General features: G+C 44.4%; 1 protein-coding gene and 1 pseudogene across 1 annotated transcript in view; one reads left to right on the forward strand and one right to left on the reverse strand.

The window, feature by feature from the left end:
• Positions 1-6259: 6259 nt before the first annotated feature.
• LOC112407349 (EF-hand domain-containing protein D1 pseudogene) lies at positions 6260-6966 on the reverse strand (annotated as a pseudogene).
• A 3638-nt stretch (positions 6967-10604) lies between these two features.
• The window catches only part of NIPAL2 (NIPA like domain containing 2), a 70667-nt gene continuing 60281 nt past the window's right edge, over positions 10605-20990 (forward strand). Inside the window, exon 1 of the mRNA XM_024756592.1 lies at positions 10605-10768. Within this exon, the coding sequence (XP_024612360.1) occupies positions 10634-10768 (135 nt within the window). The 5' untranslated portion in view covers positions 10605-10633. The remainder of the gene's footprint in view (positions 10769-20990) is intronic.

Below are 20990 nucleotides of genomic sequence, written 5' to 3' on the forward strand. Positions count from 1 at the left end.
AGATAGCTAGTGGGAAGCAGCCGCATAGCACAGGGAGATCAGCTCGGTGCTTTGTGACCGCCTGGAGGAGTGGGATAGGGAGGGTGGGAGGGAGGGAGATGCAAGAGGGAAGAGATATGGGAACATATGTATATGTATGGCTGATTCGCTTTGTTATGGAGCAGAAACATACCATTGTAAAGCAATTATACTCCAATAAAGATGTAAAAAAAAAAAAACAAGGGACAGATCTACTTTCCCCTGCAAATTCCAAATTCCTTCCTGGTACAGAGCCATATAAGCAGCAGGCACTCAAGAAACCTTGGATGTTGATGACAATGACGACTGTGATGATGATAATGATGCTGGAGGAGGAGAGGAGGACAAAGCTAGAGAAGAAATTCTATTCAGGTAGAAAGCTCACAGAAACCTACGAAACAAATGGGATTACTATAGACATCAAACTCCAGGCCAAAGGAAAATGGTAGAAATCATCAAATTTATGTCTGTGAAACTTCTGCCTGCCGCATTTGCCACATCTGGCTTCACAGGCCATTTTATTAGTATTAAGAACAACACAGGGCTATCTTTCTTATTCCCTTCCTTGAGGAGCCCACTATGATGGCTAACTTCATGTGTCAACTTGACTGGGCCATGGATGCCCAGGCATTTGGTCAAATATTATTTTGAGTGTTTCTGGGTGATATTAGCATTTGAATCGGTAAACCAAGTAGAGTAGATTGCCCTCCCTAATGTAGGTGGGCCTCATCCAATCAGTAGAACAAAAGGCTGAATAAGAGGGAATTCCTACCCACTCCACCACACCACTGCTGAGCTGGGACATCAGTTTTTTCCTGTCTTCAAACTTGAACTGCAAAATCAACTCTTCTCGTGGTAAGATCTGAGGGACAATTTTGCATGTCCCACCTCCACTGGCCCCAATTCTTATTCCTCTGACAGAAATACTCCTTTGGGTTAAGACATCACATGGCCAGGGGTCTATTTAGAAAGCAAATAACCACAAAAGATCTATTACTTTAATATCTTGACATGGATTCTTTCCCAGATGAAAGTAGAGAGCAAAAGACTGAGACATAAGATGGTACAATTTAAGACGAGGCAGAGGGAGAGATGCTGGGGGACTGTCTGGGGAGGACCGGCCCAAGTGGGACACAGCCTTGGGAAGTTGTACACAGTCAGATGTCAGTAAAAGCAGGAGGGACAGGGTGCAGATGGAGGACAGAGGATGGGAGGGGCCAAGAAAGAGGTCTTGAAAGGAGTCAAGGAAAGGTCAGACTCCTCCAAAGGGGTGGGCACTGGATGAACATTCTGTCAATTGGACACTAGTGTTACAGCAACTGGCTCTGTACCTGTTTCTCCAGGCCAGAGACCAGAGACTCTTATCAGCTCTCTCCTCCCTTGGCCTCTCCCACCTCCTCATGATTTCTCACTAAACTCTGCTGTTTTAAACCTCTTGTTGCTTGGATCATGTCCTCACGTCTGATTCCCAAAGATGCAATTCTGCCACAGGCCCTGAGGGTCACACCAGGACTGTGCTCCACCTTTCAGCCTGGTTCCACCCTCGAGGGACCTCTCCCACTTTGGGAATCGAGGCCCTCTAATGTGGATGTTCCCAACACTCCCTCTCCTAAACCTCCTGTGGCTTCAAAGTGATGCGCAATTAGGTAAAACTCCTAGCTCTCCCTTAACAGACTTCTAACCTGCTCCTATCTAAGGCCCTTTTTAGTTACAACTAACATTCCTATAGCAGATGAGAGTTTACTGAAATATTATTGTTACCTATAATCTGGCTGTTATCCCAATACTCAACTGAAACTGCTCAGGCAAAGATCACCAATGACTTTTATTGGTCGTTATTGCCAAAACCAAGGAACACATTTCATTTATTGTCTTGGTGTCCTCTTTGCTGCTGATGGCATTATTCAACATACCCTCATTTTTGTTGCTCTCTCCTGCCTTAGTTTTCATGGCACTATTATCTGCTGGTTCTCCACACCATGCTTTTGTCTCCTCAGCATCCCTTTTCCTTACCTTGGTAAGTGCCCCACCTCCCTGAATAGAGTGAGCACATGACCCAGGTTGGCCAATCACAATATCAAATCCCTCTGTCCTCAGTGATTGGTCCAGAGATGGGTCACATGTCCCAAATCAGGCCAATCAGTTTTTCACTAGGATTTTCTAAATGAAGCTGGTTGGGAATACCCTTAATCAATCAGTTTTGCCGTGTAACAAATACTCTCAAAATCTCAGTGGCTTATAACAACCGGTATTTATTTTCTTGTGTGTGAGTCTACAGGACAGAAGTGGCAAGGATCGGCTTCAGATATGCTTCACAGGTTTCTTTACTCTCTCTGGACCAGTGGCTACTGGGGACATACTCTTCTCAGGAAGGAGCACAGAGCAAGCAGAAACATGTGATACCTCTTAGAGTCTTGGCCCAGAACTGTCACATTGTCCCTCTGTCCACATTTCCAAAGCAAGTCATGTGGCCACACCCAACATCACTGGGAAGATGCCTCTGGTGGGAGCAACTGCAGTCACTCAGCAACGGGAGGGACTATGTTATGCAAATATCCCTGCATGGAGGGGCGTGAAGAACTGAGAACAATAACCAATCTGCCACACTCCCTTTACCTTTCTGAACCCAGGCTCTAAAGATGGACCCTGGGAGCTGCTGTGGCCCTACCCCCCACCATGTGAAGCTGATCTGAGGATGAAGCCCATATCCAAAAAATCAAGTCCCTAGATCCAGTGGTCTGGCTCCATCCCTGCCTTCCCAGATTTTAGTTATGAATTATTGAATTTCCCTTTGAATTGGGATTCTATCATTCACATGACAAGAGACCTAGAAAATATAGTCTCTTCCCTCTCGAGTGGTCCTTTGTGACCTTGTGCTCTGCACTCAGCTCTTCTCTCTCGAGAACAGGGGTCGGCAAACTATGGCTCATGGGCAAAATCTGGCTGGCCATCTGTTTTTGTACGTAGTTTTATTGGAACACATCCACATGCATTTACTTATGTATTGTCTGTGGCTGCTTTCACACTACAATATCAGAGTTGAATAGTTATGATAGTGACCATACAGTCCACAAAACATAAAATATTTACTAGCCGGCCCTTTACAGAAAAACTGTGCTGAGCCCTACCCCAAAAGATGGAGGCCATGTGCTCTCCCAGCCAGTCTCATCCACCTGCAAGCTGGGGACTCCCAAATCTATTTCCCTGGCCCTGGCCTCACCCTGAATCTTGGGATAATTCTGCACACCCTTTTCTGCTCGGATGCCCCGCAAGCACCTCAAATTCAATAAGTATCGAACTTAAACTGAACTCATCCTTTCGCCCTAAACCCTTTCCTCTTTCCAATTCCCATCAGTAATGGTGCTGGCTTTGCACCCAGCAGCCCAAGCTAGATTATTCCTTCTGCCTTCCTTCCCTGCCCCATCAACAGGTTGTGCTGGTTTTACTTCTAAACTTTTCTTAAACTCTCTCTCCTTCTCTCCAGCCTTCCTCATGTATCCTCACTTGAGCCATTGCAGTCTTCTCACTTGTCTCTTTATCTCTGTTTTCCACCTGTCCCTCCAGCAGGGGATCTTTTACAGCCCCAATCTTGTCCTGCAGCTCCCTTATCTAAAGTGCTCAATGACTCCCATTAAGAGTCAAGTCCGGGACTTCCCTGGTGGTGCAGTGGTTAAGAATCCGCTAGCCAACGCAGGGTACACGGGTTCGAGCCCTGGTCTGGGAAGATCCCACATGCCACGGAGCAACTAAGCCCATGCACCACAACTACTGAGCCTGCGTTCTAGAGCCCACAAGCCACAACTACTGAAGCCTGCGCGCCTAGAGCCCGTGCTCCGCGACAAGAGAAGCCACCGCAATGAGAAGCCCGCGCGCACCAACAAAGACCCAATGCAGCCAAAAATAAATAAATTAATTTTTTAAAAAAAGAGTCAAGTCCAACTTTGACAACCCACCTGGCAAAATCCTCAATTTCCTGGCCCTCCCAGTCTCTCTATCCTTATTTTAGAGTATATCTCATCTCACCCAAGACTAAAGTGAAAACATACAAACTATGCTGTTTCTTGCCTCTGGCCTTTGTTTATGCTGTTCCAGCCCTGTTCACCCCCTACCTCTCTCTCTCATTTGGCTAACTCATCCTTCAGGATTCGCGACAGGCATCACCTCCCTCTAGGTAGCCATCTCAGGCCTGCACCTGCCTTCCTGAGCTGAGCTGAGTGCATCTTCTTTGCTCTCTCCTAGCTCTCAGGCAGAAGTTAACTTGAGTTTACCAGTTTACCTGCCTATCTGCTCACTACGATGCAAGCTTCCAGGGACAGAGCCCATGTTTCATTTATCCTTGTGTCTTTGGCTCCTGCACAAAGTAAATGTTTGGTGAACTGAACTGAACTATAAGATTTTTTACTCATATTACCTGTCACTGAAAGTTTGCAACAGACTTTGAGATAAATATGATTATTTTCACTTTATGAATTAGGAAACTGAATCTCAGAGAATTTGTCCAAAGCCATGTAGCTGATAAAGAGCAGAAGACTGAACTTAAATCTAGGTCTATGGACCTTGAAATTTTGGAAACTCTGACCACAAAACCGTGCTTTTATTCCTGAATTAGTCTTTTGTATTAGTTATAAAATATATAATAGTACAAAAGTTATGCCACATTACACATAAATTCATATCTTTAAGAATAATAATACAATGAATGCCCATGTAGTCCATTGCCCAGTTTAGGAAATAGAACATTGCCAATACCTTTGAACCACTATCCAAATTTTGTGTTTATCATTCCCTTACTTTCCTTTAGATTTTCTCACGTATGGATGTACTCAAACAATGTATTGTATTCCATCATATGAATGTATCAAAGTTCATTTGTCCACTACTCCTGTTGATGGATGCTTGAGCTGTTTCCAGGTTTGTTTGTTTGTTTGCTTGTTTTTACAAAGAGTGCTGTTATCCTTGTACAATTCTGCTATCCACATACAGAAGTTTCTCTGGGATATATTCATAAGAGTGAAATTCATATGTGCACCTTCATCTTTCCCAAACAATGTCAGACTATTTCCAATGTCTATAGAATCAGCAATGAATAGTAGTTTCTGATGCTACACATCTTTACCAACATTTGGTGGTACAAAAAGATGTTTTCTTTTTGTAGAGACAGCAGTTAAAAAAGAGAAGAAATAAATACGATGTTAGAAATTATTTTATAAAATACAACAAACCCCTGATATTTGTGAGAAATCCCAAGAACTCATAACATATAAAAATTTATGCTGAAAAACAGTGTCACCTCAGCACCTTAGAGCAGATGTTGGAAACTGGCTAGATGGTGAAGAGGGTCATGACTTTTGGGATTTTGGAAGGCTCTGGATTTGTCACTTGGGAACGTCAGGGGTCTACTGTAATATAATTTACATGAAGTCAGAGTTAACGGGAATTCTTCTACTCATTAATATTACTTATAATCATTCTTACAGTTAAGTAGCACAGTATTTAGGGGTAGGAAAAAAAGGCTGAAGTGGGAAGAAGAATGAAAAGAATAGGTCTAGGGGGAATGCTAAGAGGACAGGAGAAAGGTGACGGGAAGGAACAGAATCTCCTATCTTTTCACTATTTTGTGTCATCTCAGCAGCATGCCATTCCTCCTATTGGAGAGGGGACAGGCGGTGGTCGAGCCTGGCCTGACTTAAACCTCAGCGTCATCAAAGGACAGAAGATGCAAAAGCACCTGGCAGGATCAGGCTAAGAATGAGAACAGGGAAGTTGGATGGGAAACAAAGGAGAGAGGGGCATGACAGGAAGAGTCACAGAAAAGGATTACCCAAGAAAATGGGCAACATTAACATCATAGGCCTCCAGGGACTATCTCCTCTGAGGACCACCGAAGAAAGAAGTATCTGTGCAAATTAACACAGCAGACCACTCTTTGATGTGGAGGGGGAAGAAAGATAAAAGGAAGAAGTAAAGGTTGCCAAGTAGAGGCACATTCCGGCTAAGGAGAAGGACAAAGGAAGGCGAGCAGGAGAGGGACTTGAGGGGGGCAGTTGGACCCTCTGGGAGGGGCTCCCAAATGAAGGCGAGAGCCGCCCCCCGCCACCCCGATGAGGTTAAGGAGTTTGCACTGGGTGGTGGTTGTGGAGGCTTGTTGGGGCAAAGGGTCAGCAGGGGCGAGGGTGCCCAGCCAGCTCTCCCTGGGGCATCTGTGAGGCACAGCTGTGGACACAGGTCCAGTTCAGCCCAACTATGTACTGAAAGTGGCCCTGAGTTCCCGGAAGGCTGCCTGGTGGAGCTTCCTCTTGTCTTCTGCCCGCTTCCACTCATCTTGCTCTTTTAGCTCCGCTTCAGACTTACTGGCAGAGGACAAGGCTTGGACCTTGGCTTCAAAGAAGTCCTTGGCACCTTTGACGCCCTCCAGGGCAACATCGATCTCAGAAATCTTCTCCAGTGCTATCAGCCCACTGTCCTCCTGTAGTTCCCCTGCTGCGGCCTTGTGGAATATAAGCAGGAGCTCACAGAAGCTGAGTTTGCCATCAAAGTCCTCGTGCACTTCCTTGATCATTCTCTTCAGGCCCAGGTGGGTCTGGGGGCCCCCAGCTTCTCCATCACCAGCTTCAGCTCCATCAGGTCGATGAAGCCATCCCTTCTGGCATCGTACAGTTTGAACATGCTCTCCAGGTCCTTGATGAGGCGGTGGCTGAACTCCGGGAACTCGGAGTAGAGGTGGAAGACCTTGCAGCGGCGGGGTCGCGCCGCGCCCTCGTTGACGTCCAGCCGTCGGTTCAGCTGTGCGCTCAGCTCGGCGTGGGCTCTGGCCGTGGGTGCCCAGGCAGACGCCCGCAGCTGGGACTCGGGGACTGGGGCAGCTCGGGGCTCAGGCTGGAGCCCGCCGTCCACCTCCTCCCACTTCAGTCACTGCTGCAGCTTGCTCGCTAGCTCCTCGCTGGCCATGGCCACGGTGGATGCAGGGACGCGGGGACTGGGTGGACAGTGCGCTCTTCGCCAGCTAGGGACTCTGTGACACTTCCAAAAGTTCTTAATTTTATTGTAATTGTATGTGTCAGTCTTTTCCTCTGTGGTTTGCATTTTTTCTGTTTGTTTAAGGAATCCTTCTCTATCCTAAGGTCAAAAATAGTAAACACTATTTACTGAGTACTATCTGTGTTTCAGTACTCTTAATTCCCTTTCATGGATGATGAATGTAAGACACAGAGAAATTAAGCCATTTGATCAATATCACGCAGTAAATAAGCAGTGGACTCAGGGTTTGAACCCAGACCATCTGCCTTTAGCATTTGCACTTTAAAGACTGTTTATACTTCCAGTTGTAGAGATCATCTGGTTAGTCTAAAAGATTTAGAGCTTTACCTTTCTCATTAAAGTATTTAATCTGAAGTTGGCTTTTGTATATGATGTAAGATACCTGAATTAATCTTTAATAACTACTTTATCCCCTTAGACATTCATCATTAGTGAAACTAGTGTTGACTGATTCATGCTAAAGATGAATTTTAAAAAAAAACTAGGAATTTCCCTGGTGGTCCAGTGGTTAAGTGTTCGCCTTCCAATGCAGGGGGTGCTGGGAGCTAAGATCCCACATGACTCGGGGCCACAAAACATAAAACAGAAGCAATATTGTAGCAAATTCAATAAAGACTTTAAAAAATAAAACATAATTCTCAACTTAAAAAAAAAACAACACCTATTTCGTGGAGACTGCAAGAGAGTGATCCCAAGCAAAATGTAACCCTGCTCTCGAAGTTCGCAGTGAAGTTGAGCTTCAAATGATGTGCCCCAGAATAGAATTCTTTGAATTAACTGAGGAAGGCAGACCTCCACCGTTCTAGAGTTGAGGACAGAAGATTGATCAGAGGCTTTGGGCATCTTGTAAAGTGAACAGAACATCCCCTGAAGAAAGCCTGCAAAAGGCAGAGGCCATCACAGCCTCCAGCTCTGCCTACGCTGCTGGGACCAAAATAGCTCACACGGCCTTCCTGCCGCCTCCTTGTGAACTGTGTGGGAAGGAACACTGGTCACGAATTCTTTGTTTCAACTACCCGCACACGCTACAACAGTCACAGCAACAGCAGCGACACCTTGGAATCTGGAGAATAGCACATCACAGGCTAGACATCATACCTATTCTGCACCGAGTGCCATCTTCCTCCAAAATTAAAGGTTTTTAAACAAATGCCAAGAAACTGAAAATGATTTTTTTTTTTTTTTTTGCGGTACATGGGCCTCTCACTGTTGTGGCCTCTCCCGTTGCAGAGCACAGGCTCCGGACGCGCAGGCTCAGCGGCCATGGCTCACGGGCCCAGCCGCTGCGCGGCATGTGGGATCTTCCCGGACCGGGGCACGAACCCGTGTCCCCTGCATCGGCAGGCGGACTCTCAACCACTGCGCCACCAGGGAAGCCCTGAAAATGATTTTTAATTAAAAAATAAAATGGGAATGAGCTGATTGTGGGCCAGATCATAAAGGGTCTCATATTGACAGACTTAAGAAGTGTGAACTTCACTGCGTCAGTGAGCAGGTTTGGAAGTCTTTTAAATAGGAGAGTAGGGGGCTTCCCTGGTGGCGCAGTGGTTGAGAGTCCGCCTGCCGATGCAGGGGACACGGGTTCGTGCCCCGGGCCGGGAAGATCCCACGTGCCGCGAAGCGGTCAGGCCCGTGAGCCATGGCCGCTGAGCCTGCGCGTCCGGAGCCTGTGCTCTGCAAGGGGAGAAGCCGCAACAGTGAGAGGCCCGCGTACCGCAAAAAATAAATAAAAAAGCAGGAAAGTAACACAAACCGTTTATTATTTTGCTCATTACAGACTGTATGACTGGTTACAATATGGGTGATAGAATACCCTAAAGACTGGCTGTGACAAACTCTGCCGGTGGTGCCCTCTTACCCCAGCCCGGTTTTTCCCTGCCGGCAGAGCTCGCCTCCCACTCCGAAGGCTGGAAATGCCTGACAATCACTTTCCCAGCCTCCCTGGCAGGTAGAATACGGGCATGTGACCCAGTCCTGGCTAATGGGACCTGGTGGGAGAGGTTGCTAAGGGGATTCTGAAAAAGGTTTCCCTCTCTAATAAAAAGATGCGTAAGAAGAAAAGCCCCGCTTCTTTTCTAAATATGATCGTGTTTGCATGTAATGCCTGGAGCTGCCACCGCGAATAGGGACACGGCCAATACCTCAGAGATGGCAGAGCAGAAAGATGGAGGTGACGACATCATAGAACCACACAGAGCCACCTTCCCTTTGGAGATAACAGATGCTTATCGTTCAAGCCACTTTTACTTGGATATTCTGTTACTTGTACCCTACACCATCTCAAGGAAAGAAGCATTAATAAAGCCTCCAATATACAATGTAATATAATGTTACAGAAAATATTAAAAATAGACTGTTTTTCCTTCAGATACTTATTTGAAATAAATGAGCCATAAAATTGGAAATAGCTACCATATTAACTGTTCACTGAACATTTTGGGTGCTCAAGCAAGAAACTATACAATCTCGGAGATGTCTTATTTTTTCTCTATCTGAAATGATTTTTTTCTCATTTTCTTCTCTCATTTGCACATTTCCCTAAGAACATTTCTCGCTGCTCCCCGCGAGGCAGCAATTCTCTCTTCTTGAAGGTCTCTGTTTCATGAAGTCACCGCAGTCATTGCACATTATTTAAGAAGAAGCTCAGCATCGTGCGAACAAAGAACTGCAAGTTCCAGGGCTTCAGGCAACAATACAGAATCACAGAGTGCTCAAGGTGAGAGGTACTTAACATCATCTGTAGTATCGCAGTAGAATTTGAATACAGATAAAACCAGAACATCTGGTTAGACTTCCTTAAGACCATTAACAATTATCTCCCAACCTAAACCTAAATGCAGTGGCTGGCAACTTTTCAGCATGTCCTTCTGGTTGCATCTGAAGGAAACCACATCCAATCCCCAAAACACGTCAGGGTCCTCCAGCTACCACTGTAGAGTCCTTCTTTCATTCTAGGAATATTTGCTAAGGCTCTATCAAGTGTTGGCACTGAGATTTAATCTCTCCGATCTTTATTCTCATGTCGCTTACAATATTTTCCGGGAACTCGGGACTTTTCCATATGCGAACCATTTTAAAAATACAAGTGAGAAACACTGCATCTGAGATAGAGAGCTGGATTGCCAGGTACAGGCGGAGTGAAGGTGGCTGCTTTGGGTTCGCCAATGTCTCCTTTCACACCTATTCACTTCGATAAGTGTTGACTCCGCGCCGCTGGGGCTGGAAGGGCTTTGGCCCCGACAGGTGCGGACCCGGCGCGCAGAGGGGCGCGGCTCTTCTCCCTCTTCGGGCCCGTGAGGCCTCTGCTCGCCCGTGCCCGGCGGCGGGACGATGCGGAGCGAGCCGAGACGCCCCGGGAGGCCACAGAGCGCGGGGCTCCTCCGGGAACCTGGCGCCGCGCGGGGGCGGGAGCCAGGTGGCCCAGGCGAGCCCGCCTCGCCCGGGCACCGAGCAGGAAGTGGCTGCGGCGCGGCCCGGGCGCGGCCTCCGCAGGGCGCGCCTCCTTCGTGGCGCCGTGCTGTGCGGCCGGGCCGGGAGGAGGCGGGAGCCCGAGTCCCAGCACGGGGAGCGAGAGCTAATGGCGGCGCTTGCGCCCAGGGGCCCCGGAGCCGCCGCCTCGGCCGCCCTGGACGAGCTGTCCCGGAACCTCACGTACGGGGCGCTGGGCGCCGGCAATGGCTCCCTGTCGGGCGCTTGGTACCGCCGGAACCAGGTAAGGGCCGGCCGCCCCGCCGCCTGGTGGGGACCGGGGTGGTGCCGCGGCGCCTCCGGCTTCTCGGCCGCTCTCCCGCCGACTCTCAGAAGGACACCGCGCTGTCCAAGTGGGGCAGAGCTGACATGATGTTACCACACATTGACTTCACTGCCCCTCGTTTGGGAGAGCGGGAAGCCCTGGTCTGCCTCTCCTGGGCATCGATCCCTGGGAGCGGGTCGCACAGGTCTGCGGTCATGGGCCTCTGGGGCCCCAACCATCCCGCCTCTCCGGCCTGAATCCGCCTTCTTCTCCCGGAATGATTCTAGGAGTGCGGGGCGAATCTCCTCCACCCATATCCGCCCCCCCACCCGCCAGGATCATTTTACAGTTCAAAAAAAATAAGTGACACTCTGTTCCCCGAATCAGAGAACTCGTTAAGGGCCGCCAAATGTCACCTCTGTGCGGATGCTCTGAGCGTGTGCGTGTGTGTGAGTCCCCAGTGTGTCAGCACAGCTCTTCCATTGCGGCGAGAGGATCGCTAGTGCTCTCAGCTTGCGATTGCCAGACTCCTTTTGCACCGGCCCTTTGGGGAAACGTCGAAAGCCTCAACAACGTGCATATACGCTGGAAATACACGTTTAACAGAATCAAAGAGGATTAGAGCTGCCCATTTATTTGGGGCTTGGTTTAACATCAGAAAAAAAGCCCTTCCTCTAGGCGTATTTCTGTTCTTTCTAGTGGGTGCAAGTGATCTTGATATGGTCGATTCCAAGCTTCCTTCTGTTTTCATATGGGTGTTGCTTTGTTCTTGTTCTTTAACAAATCAATGGTTCTTTTTATTTTACAACAATATAATTATAAAATATTTGTTGCTGTTGTTCTACATCAGGGATTTTACCAATAATCAAAGGCCTAGAAGCCTTTTATGCTTGAAAAGTGTTTCGAATGTTAGTTTCTGAAATGTTAGAATTTTGTTTTCAAAACCAACACGGAAGATAATTTACTTATATAAAGACAAAACAAGCATGTTCATGTTATTAGTATTCAACAGAGGAGACAGTATCACTCTGAGTCTGTTTTACCACAAAACATACTAAAATAAGAAAAATGGGGGCACAGAGCCTATTGGATTCCATTTCTCCTTGCTTCCACCCACAGGAGTTACAAAGACAAGAATTGCTTTTTATGGGAAGTTCTTTGAGCATATCTGTTACACTATGCTTATGCTAGCATATGTTATAAAGCATATTATAATATGCTTATGCTAGAAGCACTCCCAATAAAAGTTTAAGAATGATATTTTGTCTTTTGGTAAAGGAATTAAAGAGTAAATGGGACCTACCATGGCATCATCCAGAACAGGAGAAAACATTGTTTGCAGAGTGGAAACCGCGGCAGTCATTAGTTTTCTTTAATGTTTCCTGGAATTCAAGATCATCTTGGCTCTCTGACACCAAACACAGCTTATCATGTGACATAAATGTGAGAATTTAACTTTATGTTTGCAAGGCTTAACTTGCCTTTGACAATATAGAATTGTACAGGTTAGAAAGGGTGTATCCAGGATATGCTAATTGAAACTACCCAGCTGACACCCAAGCATAGCTAGTTTGAGGTAAGACTATATCAGCTTTTCCCATTATTATGCAAACTTAGACTATCTTATAAGATTGTGGTATTTTATCCTTTCAGCGACTGCATTTGTTTTTAAGCAAAAGTAAAAATTGATTTTTAAAAATTCATTCAGCAAACATTTTATTGAGTGCCTCTAGTGCTGGGCAGGCCAGTAGAAATAAAATGGAATCTAATTTTTCTTTTATTTTTGGACACTAACTGAATACAGATGGCTGAAAATGGGAGTGGCTCCAGGAAAACAAAATGAGAGATGAAAGTTTAGGACTCGAAACTAACCTTGATTGCTGGATAGCCAGGATTTAATAAGTTTTATCACTACTGAAATGTTTGAACAGTGTCTGTTCACTGATAGCCCAGCTTTCTGTGTCTTTCCAAGAGACAACCATCAGATCTGATAAATTAACCTTACCCACAGAAAAACACCAACTTCCCTGAAACACATTCAGGTGACAGATGAATATTTAACAGTGCCCGCTTAGAATCAGTCTAAGGCAAAGATGTGAGTGCTTCTAGAGGAAGAAATCCCAAAACAAGTAGGAAGTAGAAGTTCAGTGGGGAAAATGTTTTAGGGAATCAGGGAAGTGAGGCCTTTGCGCCATCTGCATCTCTTAGGAGTCTACCCATACAAGTATAGATGCAATAAAGTTCTACAAAGGTATTTTCTTCATGTTTCATCCACAAGTTTTCAGTATAAAAAATAATGTTTCTAAGATGGTTACTGAGCTCCGTGCTTTGTACAAATCACTGTGGGATATTCAACATAGTCTTTAGACTCAACCCCTTCCTTCCTTCCTAATGTTATTAGGTGCTTGGGGAAACGAGCTATGCGGGTAACTGTGAAACAAGGCAGTATGTTTTAAGTGTCGTGTGAGGAATATAAAGTCCTTTGGGAATTCAGAGCAAGGTGGTTTTTAGCAGGGGCCATCAAGGATGTTTTGTGGAGAGGTAGTATTTGAGCTGGACACCTAAAGACAGAGTTTCATTGATGGGAGTCACAGGTGGAAAGCATTCCAAGAAAGGGAAAAGTCTGGAGACCAAGGAGCAGCCCACGCTGTCTGAGCAGGTGCCCTTCTAAACATTTTTGTACCTAGAGTAGAAGTCAGTGGCCATTCTGGTTGCAGTGGGAAACTGATACTGACTGGAAGGTGGAAATACAGTTTCGGGTCTTAGATATTGTCATGGATTGCCGTGAAGGACAACAGGTAAAGAAGTTTGGACTATATCTGGTAGACAGTGGGGAGCCATTGAAGGTTTTTCAAAGAGGGAGTAAAAGGATCGAAGCAAATTAAAGACATTTAAATTAGGGTCAGGTACTTCCGTGGTGGCTCGGTGGTTAAGAATCCACCTGCCAGTGAAGGGGACATGGGTTTGAGCCCTGGTCCTGGAAGATCCCACATGCCACGGAGCAACTGAGCCCGTGTGCCACAACTGCTGAGCCGGCGTTCTAGAGCCCGTGAGCCACAACTACTGGAGCCCAAGCACCTAGAGCCCGTGCTCCGCCCCCACTCGCCACAACTAGAGAAAGCCCACGTGCAGCAATGAAGACCCAACGCAGCCAAAAGAAAAAAAACGAACACACAAATTAGGGTTAGCAGGATGCAGAGGCCTCTGGCTAGCTATGGACCGAATCCAGCCCGTAGACGTATCTTGTGTCAAACTGCAGAGAGGTTTAGAAAATGTTTAATACGTTGCCAGTGTTTAAAAATGAGTAGATTATATATAAGGTTTCAAGTTTCCATGAACTGTTTAAATATTAGAAGTGCTAGCAACTTGGCCCTCTTTCACACGTGATAACTGTGAGGGGGAGTTCACTGTTTAGAACAACTGTGCTCCCCACTTAGGCCCCTCTCTTTGCTCTCATCTCTTTTACCTACTCGCCTTGTAGGCACTTAATTTGCAACCAGCGTTAGAGGCTGTTGTCTAGTTTCTGCTGTCAACTAGCGGAGTTCACATGGGCGTCACACTGGGCTTCAGTTTTCCTTACTGGTAAAATTAGGCTTAGAATAGAAGATCCCCAGACTCTTTCATGCTATCTGGTTGAATAAATAAGTGCCAATCCGGCAAGGCTGTAGAGGGAATAGACAGGAAAGGATGAACGTGGGAATATTGTGAAAGAGGGGTTTTGTGGCTGTTTCTTTAAGTTTATCCATGTTGCTAAATATCTAAATTCACAAAGACACTGTCAGAAAGGTTTATTCTGCATAGGGTGAAATGAAAAATTTAGATTTTTTTAATGTCCTTTATTTGAACTTTTGATGTTCAATGGCTTGAATTTTTAAAGTCAACATATTTAGAGGAAAATTGATACAACTTGGCAGGGAAGAGGCGAATCGAAGAGACATTTGTTACGCATTTACTATGTGACACTTTATAGCTATTATCTCATTGGAGCCCCGAACAACCTCGTAAGGTACATATTATCCTCACTGTTCATGTAAGGAAACTTGTGTTAAATAACTTGCCCCCAGATCTTACAGCAAGTAGATTTAACTGCAAAGCTATTTTTATTTCATGCCTGAAGGCCATTGCTTAGAAACTAAGGCTTGAAAAGAACGTGGTAGGAGAAAATGAACATGGCTTGTCCCACTGTACTAAAGAAAAATCACATTGAGTTTTATGTTGCCCTTTTATTGATTTTGCTTTGCTACCGTTTATCTCCTTTCTGCTGGTTGCTGCATCTGATTGCCTCTTAGAGAAAGAAAAGTGCCAAAACTTACAAATAACCAAAGGGCCAGGTAGAGGTTGCTGGTCCTTTCCATTTCCTTCCCAAGAAAAATCCCTTTTTTGTTTTGTTTATACTTATTGACCTTTCTTTCTTTTTCTTTTTCTTTTTTTTTTTTTTTTTTGCCATCCTTATGTATCCAACATGGCATTTTCCCTTTACTAAATTTTCTTCGAGATATAGGTATAAGGCAGCAAAAAGAAAGAAGGAAGAAAATGATTACCTCAAAGCAACTGTATCAAAGCTTTTTTAATCATTATCATCGTCATCATCCCATGGTCCTTATTAGAAGAACAGACTCTTAATGCTGTTGTGAATTTGTCACACCACGTGTTTGCCTTTAAATCTACCTGACATCCTCTTTACGGCTTGATTTATATTAACCAGCTATAATATTTGCATTAATGCAATCAGCTAAGTTCAGGCTGTGGGAAACTTCAGTTTACAGGTTTCTGTGGCTCGGTTTCTTCAAAAGTCATTTTTACAAGGGAAAAAAAAAAAAAGGAGAGCAAGGATAGAGGGAGAACCTGTAGATTAAAATACACCTAAAAGACCTATTAGGAAAAAAGACAGCCTTCGTTCACAGTGTTTAGGGACGCACACTTGGGTCATAAAACTATAGAGAAAAGCAAGGAAGTGATTGCCATGGAGTCAGGCCAGTGTTTCCTTGGGAAAAGGAGAGGATGGGATGGGATGAGGCAAAGGGAGGTCTTTGGGTGGGCGCCCAATTTCTGTTTCTTGATCTGGTTGCTGTTATGAGGGTATTGGCCTTATAATAATTCATTTTAGTAAATTGTTCATCTATATCATTTTCTTTACAGTTGCCTGTATCTATTATATTCTACAATTTTAAGATGTTAAAAAATATTAGGATTGCTATGACTGTTCAACTTGCATGTTTTACCCAGATGGTGTGGGAAGTGGTATGCCATATTCATTTTGTTTCCTTAGGAGAATTTTTTAAACAATTTCTTTTTAAAATGTTGGTGATTGTTCAAAGTGGCATTTGAGAGTTTACCATGGAAAGGATGACATTCCCCTAAGCTATCCTTTTTGTTCAAGGATAGTGTGGTCTAAAAAGCTCAGCTTCTTTGCTAGGTGCATTGGCAATTTTCTTAATTTCTCCAAATCTTGGCTTTCTCTATTGAAATGGTAATAACAGTACATACCTTATAAAGTTGATGTAGGAATAGAATAAGATAATGTATATCAAATAGTTGCAGACACATAGAAAGCACTCAGTAAACACTAGCTATTATTAGACGTATTACGGTCAACCTATATTATAGGAAATGTCATAAAATACATATTTCTAATAATTATTAATTATCGTACTTAACTCATTAGAAGTGGAAATAAGAGCAATCATGTCAGTTATGTGATGTAATTCTGTTTTCTTTAATCTAAAACCACTGATTTCTCTACATCCACTGCCTTCCTCACTCCCTTTGATGTTTGCCTCCCCTTCACTCTCCAAACATATTCACATTACAGAACACTTCCTGATTGCAGTAATTTCCTAATTGGAACACTTGTTATCCTGAAGTACTAAGGTGAAGATTCCTCCCATGTCTGATGCCACTTTCCAGAATTCAGGGTTGGGGTGGATGGGTGTGTAGCCCTGGGAACAGCTGACAGGTTTTGGTGGCAGTAGTGTGATGACGTCTTCAGACATTGACTATAGTTTAACCACCCAGCAGGACCAGCACCCCAGCTTGGGAAGGCTCATGCCGTGTTAGCGTTAAGACTTAAATGCTATTTATTTTAGCTTGAGTGTATTTTGTTTTTTGTTTTCCGAAGGTCCAACATTCCTCTATTCAGTTTACACCTTTTCTAACCTACCCCCACGTGTTCCGTCCAACAGAATTACATTTTACATAAAGTCAGAGCTCTTGGCCGGTCTGTCTTGGTCCACCAGAGTGTCCTAATTGCCTGGAAGCTGGCAGATAACACTCCACTTCCCCTCCACATAATTCTCAGCATGTACCTACCTGTACATTTGCTTCACCTTGTCACTTGCCTGGTCCTTGGTCACTCCCAGCATGGTCTCCTGTCATCTTTGGCACCCATCGGGAGACACGGAGTAAATACAGGCTCGTGTCAACACAGGCTAGTAGATGTTTAGTCATGAGCTCCACACCACCAAATATTGCGTTTGTCCTGGCGTGACTCCTTCAGAGACCCACCCTGGCCATGGCAGGTCGTCTTGAGGCCTGCCAACAGCCCCAGCTCTTGTTTCCTAAGCCACCCCCTCACCTTCTCGGCACCTCTCAAATTTTCTCCTTTCAGTTACTTGGACCCCTGGCCTGACTTCTTTAGCTTGCAACGGGAGTCCATCTCTCTTCTGGCTTTTGAACTTGGCTTCCCTACCAAGAATGCTTTGTAAGTTAAGAGGCTTTGGTTTTCGAGTCACAGGAAACCTAACATTAACCGGCTTAAGTAATAGAGGAAATTAATCAGTCTGGATGACGTGGAAGGCCGGAAGAACTCTGGGTCCACACCAGCCACGTCAGCATTGCTGGTATGTCATTCAAGCTTGAGGAGAATCCCGTGAATTCTGGGAGGGGTCTTTATTTCTTCTTCAGCCTTTGGACTTGCAGGGCTCTGGTTGTTCTGGGGCTGTTTGGGAGACAGCAGCACTATGTTCCCTCTTGTCACAGCCCACGTCAATCTTGATCAGCTAATTGGCAGTGAGGGCCCAAAATGCAACCAACATTCCACTCAATAAAAATCACAGGCAGAGGGTCCTTCTCAACAGAACAGTGTTGGGTAGTGATATCAAACAAATCGGAAAACGTGGACTGCGTCCTCAAACCGTAGCCATGCATATGCGTGTGATATACATAAATTATATCACGTGTACATTATACAACGTACAATGTGTATGTGTGAAAGTGAGATAGAGAGACTGCTTTTGAAACACTTGAAAAACAACATTTGAAGGGCTGGTGTGAAGCTACCCTTGCTTATATAATCTGATGGATTGCTTCCATTGTGCTTCCAGGACTAACATAGTACAGTTATGTAATTGTAAATAAAGAGAGCCAAAGCAGAAGAGGAAATAGTGTGATGTACCTTTGGATATGGCCGCCTGAGTCACAGCAGTGGAGAAATGAGTGATTGTTTGTGAGCAAGGTACGAGCAGACCTCATGTTACAAGCAGCTGCCACAGCCATAAAATAGAGAATAATTCTGAGTTCCATGTACAGCATTTTATTAGTCTTTTGAACTATACTTGCAGACCCAAATCACAGTCACCATCAATGAGTCCTAGGGGTATCATATGTGGGATGATCATAAAGTATGTTGGAACCTGCCTGCTGGACCAGTGGGATGCGAGAATTTTGCCAGGAATGGGGGAAATTATCTTGGCTATGAGGACTGACCCTTTAGAGGTAATGAAGAGTCCAAGTCACAGTGTCCCAGAGGAGAAAATTTGAACTTGATTCCTGCCTTGATGTCAGAAAGATCTGATCTTGTGGGTGGCCTGGCAGGTCAGTGAGTGGCAATGTCATGATCCCTCCCCCATACTGAGGCACAAACTCACCCAGTGGCTGGGGCCTGACATAGACAATAGAGTTCAGTCTCCAGGAGGATGGAGCTGGCAAAATACAGCCAGAGTGCAAGGCAGGCATTGCTCTCAAAACGGACATGTACTCTTGAAACCTAAGCAGGTGTTGGGGAAAGAGCTGTCATTCAGTGAGGTCCCAAGTTTCCAACTTTAGGGTAGGAAGCCTCTCGCAAACCCTGGGCTGGCCCTGCAAGAGGCAGCCTGCAATCCTGCTTCTTTGGAAACAGAAGATGACAGATTTTTTAAATTATTATTATGAATATGTTCTTGAAAAATTTGAAAGTAATGGGACCTCATCTTAATCTGGATGCAAACAATCGCATTCTTTGTATTCAGCATGTCTGTCCTTGTTTCAAAGATTCGCCTTTCCGATGTTAAACGGGGTTGATTTGTTTTGTAATAGAACCAAGTTTAAGATTTCCTTAAGTGATATCACACCTTTCTTAACTATTGTCGCTCTCCTTTTAACCAAGTGTTAAAAGCCCCCAAAGGATGTCTTATTAAATTTTTCCCATAAATTTGCTCTGCTGCAACTTAAATTTCTCAAAAGCAAAAAAACATGGTGGCTTCTTAGGAAGCTTAGTAAGGCTTATCCTTAATGGAGTTCAGTTTTTTAAAATAATGAATGTACAGTTATGTAAGTAAATGTGTTCCCGAGTAAAAGACAAAATGTAATAGTGCTTAATTGTATGGAAAGGCAACATGTTGGGCTTTTCTGCCTAGGTTTTAAGGTTGATTAAAAATTGGCCTGGGACAGCTTGTAGAATAGCAACGATATACTGTGGTATGTAACCCTGACCTTTTCTGTTGGCTCGAAATCACCAGATTTGGATCCAGTGTCATGAGAGTTTCTCAGGATAGAAAGGCAATAACCGTATAACATACAAAAACCAAGATAACAAATTAAAACTCTGTTCCTGACTGAAAATTTTTCTTTCTTCTTTTTCACATATGGGATTATAGTTTTAACTTAGCTTGGGTTAGTATTGCAGACAACGTAATTATCTACAAGGGCAAAGGTAAGAATAGTCCAACCCATTCGGTAATCTAAAAAGCATCTCATATTTCAGGTTGCCTCCAATGTTTGCTGCGATGAATATGAATATTGTTCCTCTATGGCCCTGTTGTAATTAACTCTCCACATTTCCCCTACTTCTTCTCTGAGATCCCGAAGTGTCTCCTAATTGGTTTTCCTATTCCCTGTCTTGCTCCCTCCTAGTCCAGCCTCCACACTGTAGCCAGGATGAGTCTTCAAAAAGTCACGGCTGGAACTAACAGTCTCTGGTTTAGAGTCCTGCATGTTGTAGCACCACCAGCAGATCCATGGCATGAAAAGCCTCCTGCCTGCCTCTCCAGTCCAGCTATACTGGAGTCGTGCAGATGTGATTAAGTTAAAGATCTTGAGGTGGGATGATTATCCTGGATTATCTGGATGGACCCTAAATGCCATCACATGTATCTTTTTATAAGAGGAAGACCTGGGGAGATTTCATATGGAAGAGGAAGGCAATGTGGCCACAGAGACAGAGATTAAAGTGATATAACCATAATCCAAGGATATGTCAGCAGCCACCAGAAACTGGGGGAGGCAAGGAATGGATTCTCCCTTAAAGCCTCTAGAGAGAGTGTGTCCCTGCCATTTTTTTTTTCTTTAATCCTTGAAATAAAAATTTTAATGACTGAAATTAATAACTAAACAGATTAGGTAAACAGTAAATTGGAAACAGCAAAAGAGCCTTATATCACAGTATAGGCAAACAAGTTCCAGTCTGTGCACCTGTATGCAAAATGTTATTTTAAAATAAGGCTTCTAGAAAAAAATGTAGGAAGTTTTCTCATAACCTTATAACCCAGATATAAAGGGTACCACACATGAAGTTAAGGATCAATAAGTTTACTTCATCAATAGAGTATATTTAAGTCCTTTTATTACTTAAAAGTTTCTATGCAAAAAGAGGCAAGACACAGAGTGAGAAAAGTTGTACAGAATGCATATATTCAAAAAGAAATCATATTGGGGATAAAGTACTCTTACACATCAAGTACAAAAAGACTGCCACCATCAATTAAAAATTGGACAGTCTGGAAAAACATTTAATGAAACAAGAGAGCCAAGTGGTTTATAAGATTATCTGAAGGTTCAACATCATTGGTCATTATAAAAATGGAAATTTAAACCATAATGAGATGTGAGGTTCTCTAGAATAGCTAAACTTAAAAAAAATTACAATACCGAGATACCAAGTGTCGGAGGGGGAGAGAGGCACCTCGAAATGTTATTTACTTCTATATAACATTTTGGAAAAGTCATT

The sequence above is a fragment of the Neophocaena asiaeorientalis genome, unplaced genomic scaffold, assembly GCF_003031525.2.
Source record: "Neophocaena asiaeorientalis asiaeorientalis breed wild unplaced genomic scaffold, Neophocaena_asiaeorientalis_V1.1 scaffold29, whole genome shotgun sequence".
Classification (NCBI taxonomy): domain Eukaryota; kingdom Metazoa; phylum Chordata; class Mammalia; order Artiodactyla; family Phocoenidae; genus Neophocaena; species Neophocaena asiaeorientalis.